Source organism: Gossypium hirsutum, chromosome D05 (genome assembly GCF_007990345.1).
Source record: "Gossypium hirsutum isolate 1008001.06 chromosome D05, Gossypium_hirsutum_v2.1, whole genome shotgun sequence".
Lineage (NCBI taxonomy): Eukaryota > Viridiplantae > Streptophyta > Magnoliopsida > Malvales > Malvaceae > Gossypium > Gossypium hirsutum.
Window position 1 is genome coordinate 9,374,779 of NC_053441.1, and position 20,536 is coordinate 9,395,314.

The 20,536-nt window shown below is 34.0% G+C and overlaps 1 protein-coding gene and 1 pseudogene across 2 annotated transcripts; both read left to right on the plus strand.

Moving 5' to 3' along the window:
* Positions 1-997: 997 nt before the first annotated feature.
* On the plus strand, positions 998-5,820 carry LOC107906312 (uncharacterized; annotated as a pseudogene).
* Positions 5,821-7,387: 1,567 nt separating this feature from the next.
* LOC107906313 (serine/threonine-protein phosphatase 6 regulatory subunit 2) lies at positions 7,388-20,400 on the plus strand. 2 transcript variants are annotated; one of them, XM_016833276.2, is made up of 19 exons: positions 7,388-7,711; positions 8,512-8,615; positions 10,378-10,464; positions 10,555-10,630; positions 10,722-10,796; positions 10,943-10,996; positions 12,060-12,119; positions 12,373-12,489; positions 13,895-13,989; positions 14,101-14,300; positions 14,549-14,646; positions 14,862-14,965; positions 15,047-15,212; positions 15,375-15,497; positions 16,386-16,468; positions 18,115-18,256; positions 18,823-18,852; positions 19,188-19,258; positions 19,392-20,400. In XM_016833276.2, the coding sequence occupies exons 1-19, from the start codon at positions 7,673-7,675 to the stop codon at positions 19,984-19,986; spliced, it is 2,319 nt and encodes a 772-aa protein (XP_016688765.2). In that variant the 5' UTR covers positions 7,388-7,672; the 3' UTR covers positions 19,987-20,400. The 2 variants fall into 2 exon arrangements, with proteins under 2 accessions (XP_016688765.2, XP_040949511.1); XM_041093577.1 differs by lacking the exons at positions 7,388-7,711; positions 8,512-8,615 and adding an exon at positions 10,269-10,303.
* The last annotated feature ends 136 nt before the right edge of the window (positions 20,401-20,536 follow it).

Consider the following 20,536-nt stretch of genomic DNA (forward strand, 5'->3'; position numbering starts at 1 on the left):
AAAATTTAAAATTTAAAATACTTAAAAAATATAAAAAATTTCAAAATACAATTTTATCTAAACTAGATTGAATTTGTTAAATTATGAACCAACTAAGGTATCGGTCCAGTAAGAGGTAAAGGACTTGTTGACTCAGGGACCGATACAAGTTGGTTAAACCGGGCTAAAAAAACTAGTTGAATTGGTAGTTGAACCAAATTTTATACTTTATTTTTTTTAATATTTATTTGATTTGAATATGTTGGATTGATTGTTCTGAGAATTAAAAAGTCAAACCAGTTCAAAATAGATTTAACTGCCCGTTTAACCGATTTTTAGCTCGATTCAACCAGTTGATACTACTTTTCAAGTCAAACATCTGATTAGTTGGTACGATCTAGTTTAGATAACATTGAAATTTAGATTTATATATATATTTGAATTATAAAGAGTTTTTATTTTTTAAAATTTTTAAATATATTTTTAAATATTTATGTTCTATTCATAGCATAAAAATATAATTTTTAATTTTATCTACTTTTAAAGGATAAGGATTAAATTAGCAAAAAATTATAAATATTGAGAATTAAAAATGTTATTTTACTTTTGTGGCCATTAACTTTGGGTTTATTTAGTGGTGTGAAAAGAAAATTGAGGGTAGAAAATTAAAAAGGATAATTTTTTTTCTTTACACAGCTTGGTAGATGGAAAAATAAAAAATAATAATTTTTTTTCATAAACTGTTTAGTAGAGTAAAAGAATAAAAAGAAAAGAAAAAGAAAATATTTGAATCTACATAATTTTAAACTAACAGATAATTTTTTTTATATTTTCTCTCCTCTTGAAATGATTCACTTTTATACATTATATAAAATAATTATCTTTCTTATTTTCTTTTCTCTTTTTTTTTTACCCAACCAAACTCGCATTTTAAGGGCAGGCCAAGATTTTTAAATAAAAATATATAGGAACTTAATGAGTCAAAATTAAAATATAGAAATTAAATTTTGATTTTCAAAAGAGTACAGTGATCTTGGTATATTTAAACCATTTATTTTTGGTTTCGCCAACAATCCCTCGATTACGGGGTGTGCTTTTGGTTTCCTTCTCTTGCCCGCACGCACATCCATCGACTTGATCGAATCCCAGAACCATCCACTTTTAGTTTCTTTTTTCATTGCGTATCCACACGGTTCAGATTGCTAGGGTTTCCTCTGCTGCACATCTTTTCCTATCTTTTAATTAAAATTGCTGAATCCTAGGGTTTCCTTTTCTCTGGTTCATATCTGAGTTTTTTTAAGGCGATTTCGCTGTTAAATTTTGGCGAAGATGCTTCGGCGTATGGCCGGCGGGAATGTCCATTGCGTCTCCCGTGAGTTTCGCCTTTTTTTTTTTTACCTGCGCCGACGTGTGTGCAATTTCTTGTGAATTTAATTGAATTCGGGGACTTCTTGCTGGTGAAGTTTCTGTTTGGATGCTGGTAAAATTGCAAAAAAGAAAAAAAAATATTAAGGGATTGAAATAATGTGTTTCAATGTACGGTATTGGGTAAAAACGTTTGTACTTGGAACTCCTCATTGTTAGAGTAGTGGTACAATATAGAGTATGGGCCGTTTTGTCTGGCGAATTTTCAACTTCGTTAATTGTTCCAATCAAATGAAGTTTATAAAAAGTCAGGCGGCATTTGCTACGGCATAAAATGAGTGCTCCTTTTTATTTATTTATTTTGAATCAGTGGCCGGTATTCAAATGTGAAGTTCAGCGTTTGTTCTTGTGCATCAATGTGTTCTTCTGACTGCCTTTATTAGAGGGAAATCTTGTGTTTTTGTTTGCTCTAGTTATGCACTGGTATGTTTTAGATTTGCAAAGAGACAGAAATAGTTGTTTTTCTTCCAGGTAGGTTAGATTTGGAGTCACAATCTTGTGCTACCCTTATTTTATTCCCTAATAAGCCTTGTGGAAGGAAATGATACTTAAGGGTTGGGGCCATGCTTGCTGTTAGTTTACAGTTGACTTGTATGTGTACCATTTTCTGTCCATGTATTCTTCAGACAGTGTAGCTTTTATTGCTTCGTCTATTGACAATTTTATTTTTTATAATCAATGCAGGTTGAGACAATTTTAAATAAAAGAAAATTTTACCCTGGAGGAGCTTCTTGATGAGGGTGAAATTATTCAGGAATGCAAAGCCCTTAATGGGCGACTTATAAACTCGTACTGTTTCTAGCCTTCAGTTGTGCTTTCTTCTTTCATCTCATAGCATGTTAAATTGCTCTATACCATAATGTTTCAACGAGACAATATATGGGTTCTAATGTGTTTAAATAATGTTTTTTTTTTACTTTAATCATCATGCAGGGTTCTCTTGTAAGTGAGAAATTGTGTTAATGTTTGATCATAGGTGATAGATTTAAATGTTAAAGGCTTAGGCAAAGACTTCTGAACCTTGATAGAATTTTCGTTTTACAGTGCATATGAAGAATCTAAAATGGGGCAAGGAAATGATTAGACACGTGAAGGTACATAGATCGGCATTCACCTTTTGGGATTATCATTGATTCTTGTCTTATTAACTTGACAAGTAAATATTATTAATTAAAGTTGTTATGATACTTACTATTACTGACCCATAACCCGAATGGGTCTGGGCCGGATTCTACACAGTTTACACGCTGAGCTTGCATATCGAGCTCGCACATTGAGCTCGCATGATACTAAGTGTTCGCAAGAGGGGAAATTACTCCCTCCCATGAAATCACACTGAGATCGCACATAGGACCGTGCGATGTGGCTTCGCATGTCACTACATAGGCGAACCCCCATCGTATAAACACATGTTAAGTCTAGGGTAGGGTACGTGTTGGCATGAATGAAACCTACCTAGGATATCACATCAATGAGCAGTAACCATATCATATAAATATACAACCTTGCCATCTAAAGAAGATAGAGAAAACACTCAACAAAAGTCAATCTATTGAGTTCATTAAATATGTGGATATAACCTGTTGACTAAAAGACTAGTTTCTTGTAGAGTTTGCTACTTTGCTTATTACATCTAGTTTTAGCGCAGGGGAAGGATATATCCTAAGAGTTTGTGCAAAGGCATGGCTAAGGGAAAGCTTATTTTGGTTTCTCGGTCGAGGGGGAAATTTACACTACATAATGATGGTTCTTTGTCATATATTGGTGAAGAAGCTCATGCTCTTAGTATTAACACTGAAAGCAAATTTGAAGACCTGAAAGCAGAAGTGGCAGAGATGTGGAATCATGATCCTGATTCCTTGACCATTAAATACTTTCTTCCACACAACAATAAGACACTTATCACAGTTTCTAATGACAAAGACCTGCAACACTTGCTGGATTTTCATGGAAATTCGACAACTGTGGATGTTTATGTCTTAACAAACGAGAATCAAACAAGCGACCAGTTGACCATGTACCACTGTAGGTACAATTCATTTCACAATGCTTAGATAATGAAGGAATTATATTGTTTCCTACCTAGAATAAATAAGATGCCCTGCGGACTTGTGGTTGTGATTATAACCAAATTTGTCTTCAAGCTAACATTCTTAAGCCTCTAGGTTCAAACCTAAGATTAATCAATGTTGTTATCTTTATCACCTTTTTAATATTATTTATCACCTTTTTAATATTATATGGTTTTGATGTATACATTGCAGGTCTGGAATGGTTGATGAGCCTGTGACTCCTGCTGCATCTGTTTCTGGAGATACTGAGCAGCTTGATTCGTCGGCTTCTCTTACTACAGATGTGGACAATCAAAATAACTTTACTCCTGAAGCTCCTAATTCTAATGCACTGCAGAAACTTGTTAAATCATGGGAGAATTGCTTAACTGGTCTGGAGCAACGGTTTAATAATGCTCACGATTTTCGAGTTGCTCTTAATAAATTCTCCATAGCTCATGGATTCGAATATACCTTTAAAACCAATAGGTCTAGGTATATAATTGCAAATTGCAAAGCTGAAGGTTGTCCTTGGACAATTCAAGCTGCAAGGTTGTCTACTACAAAGTTGTTTCTGATTAAAAAGATGAGTGAAACTCATACATGTGGAGCAGGAAATAGTTCATCTCGGCATCCTAAGGTCTCTAGTAAATTGGTCAAGTTTCTTGTAAAGGAAAAATTACGAGATTCCCCAAATGCTAAACCGAGAGAAATTATTAATGAAATCCTTCAGGATTATGGATTCAAAGCAAGATACGCACATGTGTGGCGTGGAGTGGAGTCTGCCAAAGAGAAGCCTCAAGTTTCTTATGACGAAGGTTACAATCAGGTACCTAGTCTATTTAAGCAGATCATTGAGAACAACCCTGGTAGCATGGCAACTCTAGTCACCGGGGAGGACTTAAGCTTCCATCTTCTATTTGTTTCCTTGCAAGCTTCGTTACATGGCTTTAAGAATGGATGTCGCCCCCTCCTTTTCCTTGACACTATGACCATAAAATCCAAGTATCAGTCCGAGCTGTTGACCGCTACAGCTTTGGATGGAAATGAGGGCATTTTCCCTGTTGCTTTTGCTGTAGTTGATGTTGTCAATGATGATAATTGGCATTGGTTTTTGGTGCAACTGAAATCTGCACTTTCAATATTCCAACCAGTAACGTTTGTGGCAGATAGAAGGGTTGGGTTTAAAAAGCCTATTTCCATGATCTTTAAGAATTCACATCATGGTTATTGTCTCCATCGGCTAATAGAGGGATTAAAAGGGGATTTCAACGGCTCATGTAGTGAAGAAGTTCTTCAAGTGATTATCACACATTTCTATGATGCTGCTCGTGCAACTACACTTGATGGATTCAGACAATCAATTGAGAACATCAGAAATATTTCACCAGAGGTTGTGAATGGATCTTGCAAAGTGGACCTGAACACTGGTCAAATGCACTTTTTCAAGGTTCACGATATGGATATTTTTCATCAAATGTTGCAGAGACATTTTATAGTTGGGTGACTGAACTTCCTATTACATCTATTGCTAAGTTGATTGAGACCATCTGCTGTAAGATGATGAAGTTGATGAATACTCAGAAGTCAGATTCATGTCTGTGGTTGACAAAATTAACTCCAGCTGTGGAGTTCAAATTAGAACAACATATTCTTAAAGCTAACATGCTTCAAGTGCCAGTGTCACTTGGTAGCACTTTTGAGGTATGTGACAGTTTGGGTGCAATAAATGTAGTGAACATTGATCTCTGGGACTGTAGCTGCAGGGAATGGCAACTGAAAGGTTTTCCATGTTGCCATGCTGTTGCTGTCCTTCAGCAATTAGAAAGGAGTTTATATGATTATTGCTCTGAGTACTTCACGGTTGATGCTTTCCGGTCAACATATTCAAACTCTATAAACCCGATTGCAACTGCAGATATGGTAGTGCTAAAGAAATCCTCTACAATTGAAGTACGCCCTCCTGCTCTCCGTCTTGTCTTGGACCCTCCAAAGAGGAGAAAGAAAAAATATATACATAAAGGACCCTTTAAGCGGCCATTGCATTGCAGCAAGTGCCAAGGAGCTGGACACAATAGACAAACATGCCATCTATTCTCGTAGTGCACCAAAGTTAATGTAAAATAGCTGTTGATAAATCAAGTTAGGTAATTTTGGTATCGTCTAGGGAGCTAGCTAAGCCCCCGTTTTTGGTTGGGACACGCGGGTATTGTTTGTTTAACTTTGCATTGTCGATCATCATGTACCATTATAGGGTTTAATGGTAATCCCATTCTCATGAATGCTGGTTTTCTGTTTCTTCTTTTTTTCCCCCTCGAAGTGTACTGAGGTTTAGAACATAAATTTAGGTTAAACCCATCAGGCATTTGGTTTTCTATTAATCAATTGATTAATTAGTTGGGTCGATGGTTGGATAACTTTTTAACATTGGTTTTAATTGACAAATATTTATACGGTTCATGATTAAGAAAATGGTTCATAATTGATAAAACTATGCATTTGGCTTTATCGGTTAGTCTCATTCTTTATTGGTTAATGGCTTATCGCTTAGTTTTCCATTTCACCAATTTAACCAGCTGTATACAAAAGTAACATAAGTTGCATCTAAATTTTAATAAATTTAGGGTGGATTTGAATGGGATGCGTTAAAAATATTATAGCGTGAGATAAAAAGTAAACTAAATACAAGGTATCTAATCATTCATTTAATTTACCTCTAATCACTTCTAATTTTAAAATTTAACTAGAGATTTATTTTACTAAATGCCAAATTTCCTAAGATCAATTTATCATTTTAACTTAGAGCAAAAATAAAAGAACCCTGGCGGTACCTTAAGAAATCCCTCCCTCCAACTTTAAATGCGAAAAAAAAAAAGAACAAAAAAAGAAAGGAAGAAAGAGTTCACACTGAATGATCTCCTCAACCAAGTGGACAGCAGTCTTTATCTTTTAGCTTTATTTATCTGGCATCTAGTTTTTTTTGGCCTTTTCATTACCCACAAAAAAATATTTATATTATATATTGAATGCTACTACTGGTTTATTTAAAAAACTACCTTATAGTAGTAATATTCTTTTTATATAAAATAAAAAAAATCTGTACATAATAATAGTAATTCATGATAATAGTAATTCTCTAGTAAATAGAGAATAGTTTATATCTTGGAATGTAAAAAAAAAACAAACAAACTGATGAAGTGGAAAATATGTTTTTTTGACAAAAGAAAAAAGAAAAATAAATCTTACAAACCTCTTGTTTAATAGATCATTGAAAAATATTTAAAATGGTTTAATTTTATACACATGTTTGATAATCTAAAATAAAATAATTTGATAGAATTTTCTATAAAAATGTGTAAAAAATAGTAATTAGCTCAGAATTATTTGTCACTTAATAGAAAATATTTTCAATTTATTTTATTTTATTTTATTTTAAATATTATATTATTCTATAAAAATAAATTTAAATTTTGATTTTTATTTAAAATAAGGTGAAATGTTTAAAAAATAAAGTTAAAATGTAAAATTTATATTTATAATTTAAAATCTATATTCATTAAATAATTTAATTATATTCCCTAATTAATTTTAAGTAATATATCAAATAATTTTATAACTTAAATTCAATATTTAAATGTTTAATATTTAATTTTTTAACTATTAAAATTTCAATTTATCAAACATTACTAACTAAAAAAAGCATGCAAATCATAATTTTTATTAAAGAAAAACAAATTATAGATTCAAACTTAGTGCATTTAACATAAAATTTTCAAAAATCTTAATCATATTATTTCAATAAAAAATCATTTATTCGTCTCCATTTTCTCATTTAAATCAAAATTAAAATAAGTGACAAATAACAATTCAAGACATAAAAAATGTAAAATATTTTTATATTAATAAAAAAGGGTAAAATATATTTATATTTTATATTTATTTTTAGTTTCTCCCAACAATCCCGCGATTACTGGGTGTGTTTTCTGGTTGCCCTCTCTCGCCCGCACGCACATCCATCGATTTGATCGAATCCCAGAAACATCCACTTTTGGGTTTTTTTTTTCATTTCGAATCCATACGGTTCAGATTGCTAGGGTTTCCTCTGCGGCGGATCTTTTCCTTTTCCTTAATTAAATTTGCTGAATCCTAGGGTTTTCTTTTATCTGGCTCAGATCTGAGTTTTTTTAAGGCGATTTCGCTGTTAAATTTTTGCAAAGATGTTTTGGCGTATGGCCGCATTGTCCACTGCGTCTCCTGTGAGTTTCGCCCTTTTTTTAATCTGTGCCAACGTGTATGCCATTTCTTGTGAATTTAATTGAATTCGGGGGTTTCTTGCCCGTGAAATTTCTGTTTGGATGCTGGTAAATTGCAAAAAGGAAAAAATAAGCATATTAAGGGCTTGAAATAATGTGTTTCGATGTACGGTATTGGGTAAAAACGTTTGTACTCGGTATTCCTCATTGTAAGAGTAGTGGTACAATATAGAGTATGGGCCGTTTTGTCTGGAGAATTTTCAACCTCGTTTATTGTTCCATTCATATCAAGTTTATAAAAAGTCAGGCAGCATTTGCTACGGGATAAAATGAGTGCCCCCTTTTTTTTTGAATCAATTGGCGGTTTTTCAAATGTGAAATTCAGCGTTTGTTCTTGTGCATCAATGTGGTCTTCTAACTGCCTTTATTAGAGGGAAATATTGTGCTGTTGTTTCCTATAGTAGGTTAGATTTGGGGGGGGGGGAATCTTGTTAGGCTTGCATTACTATGGTAGCTGTGGTAGAAAATAATTTTGGCTATGATTGTCTCTAGAAGGCTATGATGACATTCCTGTAATAATAATTTATCTTTTAGTTTTAGGTGGGGCTGATAGTTGTGTGTCATCCTAATTTTATTCCCTAATAAGCCTTGTGGAAGGAAATGATATTTAAGGGTCGAGGCCATTCTTGTTGTTAGTTTACAGTTGACTTGTATGTGTACCATTTTCTGTGCATGTATTCTTCAGACAGTGTAGCTTTTATTACTTCGTTTATTGACAATTTTATTTTTAATAATCATTGCAGGTTGAGATAATTTTAGATAAGGAAAATTTTACCCTGGAGGAGCTTCTTGATGAGGATGAAATTATTCAGGAATGCAAAGCCCTTAACGGGCGACTTATAAACTTGTACTGTTTCTAGCCTTCAGTTGTGCTTCCTTCTTTCACCTTATAGCATGTTAAATTGTTCTATACCGTAATGTTTCAACGAGACTATATATGGGTTCTAAATGTGCGTAAATAATGCTTTTTTTATTACTTTAATCATCATGCAGCGTTCTGTTCTATGTGAGAACTTGTGTTAATGTTTGATCATTCATAAGGTCATAGATTTAAATGTTAAAGCCTTAGGCAAAGCCTTCTGAAACCTCATAGAATTTTCATTTTACAGTGTATGTGACGAATCTAAAATGGTGCAAGGAAATGATTAGACTCTTATAAACATGAAGGTACATAGATTGGCATTCACCGTTGGGATCATTATTGATTCTTGTCTTCTTATCTTGACAAGTAAATATTATTAATAAAAGTCAATCTATTAAGTTCATTAAATATGTGGATATCAATGCAAACCTCGTTAATGAGATTCACAAGATTATTCCTTTTACTTAAGATTAAAGCAGTTGAAAATGTTTGGTAAAGAACAAATGTTGAAGTTTGGTGAAGCATAATGTACAATGCTGTTAATTTAGTAGAAAGCCAAACAAAGTATGTTGGAAAAGAATCAGTTCAAGATTTGTAGAGGTCTTTTGCTAAACTGTATGAAATTTTCAGTGGAGGTGGCCAGTTGTGTTTCATACTGTGTATAGAAAGTTATGCAATATCACTTTTGAAAAAAATGAATAAGAAACACGTTATAGATAAATTGTAAGCCGGAATGTAACTAATGTATGTACCATAGTTTCTAGCAATACTGCTATCTAGGGTGCCATATATATGAAATAAATGCTTTGAATAAATTGTCTAGTTTGGAAGAGTCTTTTTTTGCTCGCTACTGTACTGAAGGTGTTCATAGATAGATCTATCTTTTGCTTAAGGTTAATTTCAAAGATTAAGTAAACAAATTAAATGCTAAGGGGAAGAGACTGATAACATCCAGAGCATGCCTTGCTTCTAACAATTATTGATTATGAAACCAACCATAAGTAAAAGTGCAAAACCAAGTTTCCAACACTTGGTCCCTTTTTTTTTTAACTTGGAACATGGATCAAAGCTATGGCTTCACCACCTATACAAGAATTGAACACTTCCAAGCCTGTAACTTCTTTTCAATTAACTGGAGCCTAGGTGGGCATTTTTGTAAGGCAATAGGCATAAAAAAATGCGTAATTGAGGTTCTTTTTAATTTCTACCTTTTTTTCATGAGATGTACCTTTACTAGTTTGGAAAGGAGATGTTATCAAACTCTTTACTTATCAATATTTGAGTATCCAACAATCGACATGGAATCTCAAGGAAGCCATTCATATTGGCCAACAAAAAACTGCACGTTCTTTTATAAATATGGTAGACAACTCTCTAGAGTTTGTTATCATAATTATATATCTTATGCTTATATGCACATGCACAGACCACGTATAAAAACGCACACATACATTACTTCACTCAGGCAAGTGCTCATTTTGCGCTGTGTATCTGAGGCAATATAATGGTTCTAGCACCTAAAGTGCGTCATACACCCTCAACAACACTGCTCACGCCTCTTCTTATGAAAAGAAAGTAACCTTATTTGGGATCTCTTTAGGGAATGTTGATGGCTTGAGATGTGGGAGGCTTGAATATTAACTCCTTTTGGAGATGCACTTTGCAAATTGTTTGTATGTCAATGACTAATCTTTGTTTTTACTTCATTGGTTCTTTTTTTGCTGACATATTTTATTCTCTTTTGCAGCTTGCGGGAGAAGGCTCAAGTTGAACAACTTCTTCGATATATTGTGGTAGAACCTCCAGAGGATGCGGAGAATAGGAGAACATTTAAGTAGGTTTTAATAGTTTAGCAAATGGGTTTGCCCTGACTCCCTTGATTTTACTGTATGCTAATTGTAATGCTTGATTTGTGTGATTGTAGGTTTCCTTTTATTGCGTGTGAGCTTTTTACATGTGAGGTTGATATTATACTAAAAACATTGGTAGAAGATGAGGAAGTAAGAAGTTGACCCCATTATTCTCCCTGTATTTGCATTTGTACTTTTCCTTTATTAATGTAAGTTTCTGTTGGTGATTGTTTGTTTGCAGTTAATGAATTTGTTATTTTCCTTTTTGGATACCAATCACTCCCATAGCACACCATTGGCTGGGTACTTCAGCAAGGTATCTTATTTTAAACTTTAGAGAATTCACATGTTTAAATTTGTATCTTGTGTGCATTTCCTTTCATTTATTATATTTAAATAGCAAGGGACTTCAAATATCTTGTTATCTATGTTAGTATGTTTTATATTTGGTTTTCTTGCTAGGTTGTCATATGTTTGCTGTTGCGGAAGACATTGCCATTCCTGCAGTATGTTAAGGTATGTCTAAGATTTTATTCAACTTGATTGAGGATTTTTTTTTTCAATTTATTATGCTGTTAAATCAGGAATGGTGGTTTTTCTGGTAGTATGGCATGCATGTATGAGGATATTGTTTTACTTTACTATTATACATTGTCAATGTAGCATTCTAAGAAAGAAATTGAAATTTTTTATTGCCCTGCAAATTATGTTTTAATTTTAAACAATTGACCATGCGATATTTGGACTTTGTTGTATGATTTGCCATTTGGTCCATGGGTAGTTTCATCTCTCTTCTGGGTTTTTTTTCTTTCTTCTTTGGTCAGTTAAAGATATGTAAAATCTGCTGTTTTTTCCCGTGTCATCTTTGCCTGTTTTGCTTTAAGGATGTCTTAGAAGACACCTTTTTAACCAATAGTAGCCATTACTCTCTCCTTAGACCACCAATTTGTTGAGTTGCGGGTTTAACTTTATGAGAGTTCTGGGACTACAGTAGTACAGTAGTAACTGTATGCAGATTGAATCTTTCCATTAGCAGGTCTCTGAATTTAAGTTACTTAGAATGTAGATTGATTGGGTTCATGTGACGGGAAGTGGGATTAGAACACCACCTATCTCAAGAGGGATTATTATTGGGGTATTCTCTCCCTTTATTTTTATCCGATTCTTTTGGAGTTCTAAATTAGTTAGGCAGTAGAAAATAGTGGATCATTTTATTTGATAGCTGGCAAGCACAAGCTTATTCCGACAAGAGTTTTATTTCTAGGTACAAACTCCATATTGTGTTGCATTGCACCTAGAAATATGACAAGGACTACGATGCCAATGCTTGTCAATATAACACAGACTTGGTGTTCTTTACATGGCTGAGTTCATTGGATTCTGGACAAATCCGTTGTGTCTCTTGAATTGAACTGCCTATTATACTTTTCTTTCTGGAATTGTCCTTGAACTGTGCTGAATTTGTGGATGCTTATCGTTGATCTGATACTATGTATGGGGAATAAAGATGTCTTTGAATTGGCCTTGAAGGTGCTTCTGTATTTTTTATCTGATTTGTTGCCTTTATGATGCTGTCCAGGGCCATCAGGAAATTGTGAAGCATCTGGTTGATCTGATTGGCGTAACTTCTGTAATGGAGGTTGGCGTTTATCTGTTTTGCTTTTACATTGAATAATGAGCCTCTCAAAAGCTTGTCAAGTTTTAAATCTTTCTATAGTTTCTGCTCATTTAATGTTATTACTTGTGCATTTGGTTGTTTACTAGAGTTCCATGTTATCAAAATATTTTAAGTAGTTTGTGATGAAGAAAATATACTTTTGATCCTAGATTGCCACTCACTACCCTGCTGAGAGGTTTTTGTTAGCTTATGCAAGTCACTCCTTGTTAAACAGGTTTTAATACGTTTGATTGGTGCTGATGAGCATATGTACACAAACTACAAGGAGTCAATGCAATGGATAGAGGATACAGATATATTGGAGATGATTGTGGATAAATTCAGCTCTTCAGTAAGTGTTTTTTTTCTACTTTGTTAAAATGTAGTTGCTACTTGAGGCTTCTTCTCTTTTAGGGGTGGATGGTTGGAGCTTTTTCTTTTACTTGTTTTACTGCTTATCATCTTGCCTTCATTTTCCTATATTGTTTTGGGGTTATATCCTTTTGATCTTGTCAAAGGATTGACACTTTCTATCCCTTCCGCGGACTTCTTTAGGTAGAGAATATGTTCATCTCAATGGCTCTTTTTGTAATCATTTGATGTGACCTAATGCAATCATTAGTGTGTCCTGTACTTTAGATTGTTCATGGCACCACTGTGTCTACACAATTTTTTTTGTGTTGAATGCTCATCCAGATGCACGCACACATGCAAGGAGGAAGTGATTTATCTCCACACCTGTATTTGTATTTTAGTAATCCAACTAATGAATTTTATTCATTATTTACATAGGCTTTGTACAGTGTATTTCAATTTAATATAAAACTTATAACTATTTTTTGGATTACAGAAAAAAAATATTCACTAAAAAATAAAAAATATAATGAAAAAAAAACTATATTCTTGCAATCTAATATGAGCCTTTTACTTCCCCCCCCCCTTCCTTACTGTTTATTTAGATAAGCTTTTCCCCTTGTCCTCCAAACCGTCCTTGCACCCTCAATTCCCTTGAAGTATGCCCGAAAGTGACTCAAATTCTACATCTTTCTTTCAAACCCTGAACAAGATCAACCATTTAGTACCTCATCTAATATTTGTTTTTTCATTCTTTCAAGCAGCTGTTTAAATATATATTTATGTATTCATTTATTTGTGTGTATATATATTCCTTGGGTTTTTGGCATATAGTGCCTGGACGAGTGAAAGATTAACAGTAGATGGAAATATTTGTTTTTCTATTTTTTCTTTTTGTTGGGAGTATTTATGGGTGAGAATTGGTATTGTTGATGGTGGAAAGCCTCCCTTTGGCAGAGGTTGAGCCACTCTTTTTGATTTTATAGTTCACAGAGGGGAATCCGTTGTAGGTCAGCCCAAGAATAAGTTAAAGGGAAGACAGAAGAAATTACCCTAGACAGAGTGTGCTGCTTACATACCTCCTTTGCATTGCCTTTTACTCCTGATTGTGCTCGTTATCTATACCCAATTCATATGTTATTCACTTGTGCCTTGATTAGAACAAAAGTGCTGGCCTTGCATCATTCCTTCAAATTCTCTTCAACTACTGGAATTATTGTCTGCCAATATAGTAATGATAGAGATGATGTGCTGATTCTTTGTTAGATATCTTGGAGGACATTCCTGATCTATGGAATATCACTGATTTAAGATCATTATGGTCTTGTGATGAAGGTGTCATTTCATTTTTGGTGTTCAAATTTGGATAAGTATTTGTAAAATATCCAATTGTTTTTTTACAGGATTCTGCTGAGGTGCATGCCAATGCAGCTGAAACCTTATGTGCAATAACAAGATTTGCTCCTCCTGGTCTTGCTGCCAAAATTACAAGCCCAAAGTAGGTGTCATTATTTTCCTCTTATGTTGCTTATAGATGTGTGCTAACAGTGTGCTCTGAATCTTCAATCATTTAATTTGGGTGTTTTTTCTTCTTGGTGCTGTCATGAAGTTTCACTGGAAGATTATTTCGTCATGCTTTGGAAGACTCTAGACCAAAATCTGTTCTGGTCAATTCCTTGACCGTCTGCATATCTTTGTTAGATCCCAAGAGGCTAACATTCGGCATATATCAAACATACCGCCAAGTTTCTCAAGGACCAATGATAGCTGCTAACCCTGAGACAGTTGAAGGAATGCTGGAGAGTTTAGGTGAAAGTTATCCTTTTTTACCGTTATCTTTGTTAGAATCAGAAAATGAATTAACTAAAGATGTTATGGTAGGGGTGCTCTTTTGGCATGCCCCTCTATGTCAGATATGTATTCTATTGTGTTGAATGCATGTGTGTTTGATACTGCTTTATAGCTCATGGCAGATGCTTAAGCAATTCTTTTCAACTAAACTTTAAGGTCAATGTTATCCTACAGGAGAAATTATAAATCAGGTTTCCATTCTGCAGGTGATTTGCTGAAGCTTTTAGATGTTTCCTCTTCAGAATTAACCTTGTTAACCACGTATGGAAAATTACAGCCACCTCTTGGAAAACATCGGTTGAAGGTATTTTTCTTTTAATTTGCATTTTGTCAATTTTGAGGATTGTCTTTTTTGTTGTCTGTTGTCTGTTGTCTTGCATGAATCAGCTATAGCTGATAGTTGAACTAATTAATATGTATACCAGAACACTATTTCAATGGTCCTTTTCTATGGATCAGAAATTTGCTCAACCAGAAAAGGCTGATTGGTTATTTATAAATTGGCATGGGATTTTACAGATTGTAGAGTTTATTTCTGTCTTACTGATGGTTGGTAGTGAAGCTGCTGAAAAGGAATTAATTCGACTGGGTGCTGTGCAGAGGATTTTGAACTTGTTCTTTGAGTAAGTTTATAATCCGCTTTGCAATGATTTCATTGCTGGGTGAATCTTCTTTCTCATTCCCTTAGTTAATTATGCATGCAGGTACCCGTACAACAATTTTTTGCATCACCATGTGGAGAACATAATACTGTCATGTTTAGAGAGCAAAAATGTTCCGCTTGTTGAGCATCTTCTTCGTGAATGTAACCTTTTGGGGAAAATACTTGAAGCTGAAAAGAATTGCACATTAACTTCTGATCCGAATATGGTAGCTACTGTCATGCTTTACTTTGCTCTCATACCATTTCTTTAGCATGCTTTTTGGTTACAAATATTTTTAATGTTTGAACTCGTTAACCTTTTTATCCCCCACTCCCTCTATTTTAGCTGAATTGGTTCTTGTTTTTTCCTTTACTCTAATATTCTGCAGCCAACAATTAGTGCTGAAGGTAGACCGCCTCCAAAGATAGGAAATCTTGGACACTTGACACGCATATCTAACAAACTTGTTCAGCTTGGAAATAGCAATGCTGAAATTCAGGCACATCTGCAGGTTTTAAATCTCTCAAAGATATTTCATTTTGTTTTCTCAAATACTTAACAACGTAATTGCAAGTTGCAACATTTTATCGAACTTGAATTTTTTTTCATTTTTTTTTCTTCTCGGATTTCTGGTTAGAGAGTCAGAAGTAGAACTTAATTCCTACAGTTTAATGATATCTAACATTCAATCTACCCAATAGTGAATCTGCAGGTTTTAAATCTCTCAAAGATATTTCATTTTGTTTTCTCAAATACTTAACAACGTAATTGCAAGTTGCAACATTTTATCGAACTTGAATTTTTTTTCATTTTTTTTCTTCTCGGATTTCTGGTTAGAGAGTCAGAAGTAGAACTTAATTCCTACAGTTTAATGATATCTAACATTCAATCTATCCAATAGTGAGTCTACATTTCTATTTGGGATGTCTGATAAATATTATCCGCAATCAAAAGTTATAGTAGTGTGATTTCGGAAAAAAACAAACAGACAGTTGCAGTAGTGTGACATTGTGAACAACATTTAGTTTTAAGTACTTCTGATCAACAAAGGAAAAAGAAATTGGAATCTTAAATCAGATAATGATTAGTTCTTTTGAGTGCAGTCAATTATGAGGAATGTGTTAAAATACACATCTGATTCCGTTTTTTTTCTGCATCCAATTAATTTAACTCTGACATCATTGTTTTAACACATTCCAAATTATGTCATGGTCAATTTTTCTTTCTTTGCATGCCTGCATACTGGTCTTTAAACCTTGAATTTTCAAGTTCTAACCATCAGATGTTCCCGGGTGGAAAGTTTCTGCCAATTGCTCCTTGATGCAATACCTTGTAGGTTCAAAAATTTTCAACAACTCAAGAGTTGTGTTCTTAATTTTTGTTTTTTTTCTTTTGACAGGAAAACAGTGAATGGGTTGATTGGCACACTAATGTCTTATTAAAGCGTAATGCTACAGAAAATATCTATCAGTGGGCTTGTGGGTATGTCAGCTTCCTCAAATGTTGCTTTTTTCTTTTCATTTACCCTGATGCTATCTATAATTTTTGCATTTCTGATTGGAGATTTTTGGTATGTGACTAAAATTAGTATTCTTTAGGGTTGAACCTTGTTGAAACTGCCCTTGTTGTTGCATTCTTCATGAAAACTTTAACCCATAACTAGTTTCACTTGGTATTGTTGAACAAGGATATTATAAGATGGTAGTATAATGTTTATAGGATATAATCAATAAATGCTAAAGGACTTGACTGTATGTGATTTTCTGTTGAACCTGTTTGTAAATTTGTTATAAATTACTGTTGAACAAACCTGAACGAAACTGCTGGGGATTAGTAAAATAAAACAAACTAGAATTAATTTCTACATAAGGCTTAATTTTCTAGCCAGTGTCTCTATACAAGTAAATTTATCCAGCTTATTTGTTTGAAATGTTGGGATTTTTTAAATTGGTTGGTTGTACCATTAGCAGATGTGTAAAGTGTACTGTATCTTACAATTCTTGATCTGATAGTAAGACTTTCCTGGCAGTATAAGATGGGAGTCCTGGCCTATCTCAAGTCAGTGTAAAGACATTTATAGACAAAAATATAAACATGAACGGAAAATGGGAAGTTGCGATGGGGAGAAATAAGCATGGGTGGGGGAGGGGTGAATCTATGGAGATGGATATATTCTTTTTACCCTTTAAGCTGATACTCTTAGAAGCTTTTTGAAATGTTAAAATGTTTTATATTATTTGGATTTTCAACATTCTGGTCATCCCATAATCTCTCTCACATTCCCAAATAGTGTCAAGATGTTGTAATATCGGATGTAATCTCATTTCCACCTATTCATTAAATTTTAGACTAATTTACCTTTTTTTTTTAATCACTTTAGTCCTTTTTTTCCCAAATAAAATTTAAGTCTATCTTTTTCTTAACATTAAAACTTTAGATGTCATATTTTAAAATTAAAATTATTATATTTACTCTAATGATTTATTTTTTTACTATATTAACTATAATTATAATTATGGTTGGTGATGGAATCACTTTTCATTAATTACTTTATCCATCATAATTTTACAGAAATTGGGACTAAAAAATATTAAGGGAACTAAACTTGTTTAAAAGAGAAAGAATTCTATAACAACAATTTAGTAAAATATGCATCTGGTTAATCTTACATTCCAATAACCAAACACCTGAATCTTACATGCTAGCCAAATAAACCAAACAAGGTAATGTAACATACCATTTGAATGTAGTCACCTGTTGTGTATTAATTTTCTATACTATTAGTGGAAGCATTGTTATGTCAATTGAATCTTTGTGTTAGTTTGATCCTTGATTTATCATTTTTGGGTTTGGTATTTTAGGATAGTCCATGCGAATTGATTTGTCATTGTTACATGAATGACTTCAGTCACCAGGCTGGAGAGCATGAAAGATTTTGAATGTTAGGCCAGAAAAGGAAAGATTTTGAATGAGCTTTAGCAACTTCAATCTTTTAGTAGCAGAAACACAGACAAGAAAAATGCTTAGAAGTTTCATCAAGTTTCTGCTGCCAGAAGACCTTTTTTGTTTGATGTAATATTTATTACTTTTTCGAAGTTAATTTAATGTGATTTCATCTATTTTAACAGGAGGCCAACAGCTCTACACGACCGAACCAGAGACAGTGATGATGATGATTACCATGATAGGGATTATGATGTTGCAGCCTTGGCAAATAACTTAAGCCAGGCATTTCGATATGGCATTTACAGTAATGATGATATGGATCAGGTTCTTTCCAGAACTTTTGTACTAATCCAGCTATGTTTGATTTTTTTTTTTTAATACCACTACCTAGATAAAGAACATAAATATATATTTCTGAATTAAGCAATTATTTTCACATTTTTAAGTGGCTATATATTGTACTGCAATTGATGAACCTTATTTGCTATAATTTTGTAGCTATGCAAGAAATGGTTGTCATATTAAAACTACATTCGATATTATTTGATATGCTTCATCGACTTGCTCTTCATTCTTCCTTTACTTTTGGCCTTAAAGGAGTGTCTTTATGTTTTTGCAAAGCTGTTTGTGCAATTGTTGTGGCTTTCCCTACTATTCTTTGTTAGTTACTGTATTAGCTGCATACCTGTAGTCTCTTTTACCATATAAAATTTATTAGGTCTTATCTTTAATATCTTTAATTCCCTCTTTGTTCTTATCTTAAATATTACTGGTTTTGATATGTTTTTATTTCAGTATTTGTTACGTATTCTTTCTTGTGTTAAATTAGCACACTCCTGTTTATAGTGTAGACTCTTTTTTCTTTTGCTGATATCTTTTTCATGTGTCAGGTACATGGCTCACTCGAAAGAGATGATGAGGTATATGTTATGTGTTATGATCTGAAATCTAAAGACAATAGTTGGATTCTGGTCTGTCGAATAATTATGGAAAAAACTTGCTGAACTTACTCTTGAAGACTCTTCCTATTTGTGCATTTATACCGTGAAGTTATTAATTTTTGCTAATAAGTTTGCACTTTTTTCTGGTATTTTAAAAGGGGATTTCCATCTTTTATGGTCCAGAACTTCCCCTCTCCCTGCCCCTTTTTTTGCTCTTCCTTTTAGCTTTTGGAATTGTATTTTGCCTACCCTGTCTTTGGGTAAAGAGAATTTTCTGTGCATAACTGAACATCTATTGCTGTAATATTTTTCAGGATGTTTACTTTGATGATGAATCTGCTGAGGTTGTAATATCTTCCCTGCGCCTAGGAGACGACCAAGAAAGGTAAGGTTAAAAGAAGCTTTTGACTAACTGGTGGAAATTGGAATTTAGTCACTTTATTAGCCATTATGAAACTTTTATCCTGTTAATCAAATTTCTGGAAGTAATTGGTGAGAAATTTCCATTTTGCCTGCAGTGGTTCTCTTTTTACGAATTCCAACTGGTTTGCATTTGAAGATGATAGAGTTTCCAATGAGTGCTCGTCTGGGGCTTTGGCTTCTGCATCGCCCAACACTGAGAGAGCTGCTGTTGTCAATGGTGATGGCGAAGATGACGAGGTTGTTGGTGGTGAAGATGATGACGACTTAGATGATACTGCAACATCTTCTGAGGTTTCTGAAGGAAATAAAATAGATCACTCCAGTGACGAGTCTAAAGACTCTAAAGAAGCTGGACCCCGTGCAAATGACAAACCGCCTGCATGGGTTGAATGGAGAGAGACCCCGGGATCCAATGAAGCATCTGGTTCTGGTGAATCTGCTGCTGTCCCAAATGGTAAAGTGCAAGTGAAGCTGGAGGAAAAAGGCAGGGATGATAACCCACCCTCTTCATCATCTTCTGTTAATACAAGTGAAATTGTTTTGGGGACAAACGAAAGCCTCAGCTCAACCCCCCCTGAGTCATCTGCAAGACCACTTGTTACTAAGGATGATGATACAACTTCAGGAACAGAGTCTGCCCCTGAGATTACCGAAGATGTTGGAGATCCAACCAAGGAAACAAAGAACTAATGTACTTCCTGAAGAAATGGTTTGATTCAGCTATTATTACTCATTCTGTGGCATGATATTGATCTGATGGGGGGTGGGCAGGCACTTCTTGGTTTGATCAAGCTGTCGGTTCTCAAACAGCCTTTGTGTACACAGTGGTGGTGGTTGATTGGAGTCGATGATTCTTTACCTCATCTACCCACCCACCCAGCAATGCATGGAAAGTTTCTGTTATTTGAGAGCAGGTAGGTTCTAAGCCACGGGACGCTACCCAAGTAAACCAAAATTTAATCAAATATGTTGCCTAGCTTCTTATAGTGTTGTGACTAAGTAAGAAAATGGCAGACACGATGCTATTCCAACGTTACTTGTTAATATCACATTATTCTCCTTTCCCCTTCAAATTGTTAATCGTAGAAATGATTTTTTGTGAAATGCTTAACTTTCTTTAACCAGCCTCCTGAGCTTCCTTCCTCTCTTCATCTTTCACTCTTTGCTCTGTTTTATAATCGTATCATATGAGAAGAGGAAGAGGGGCAAGGCTGGGAGATACCCCCACGTAACTTACGCG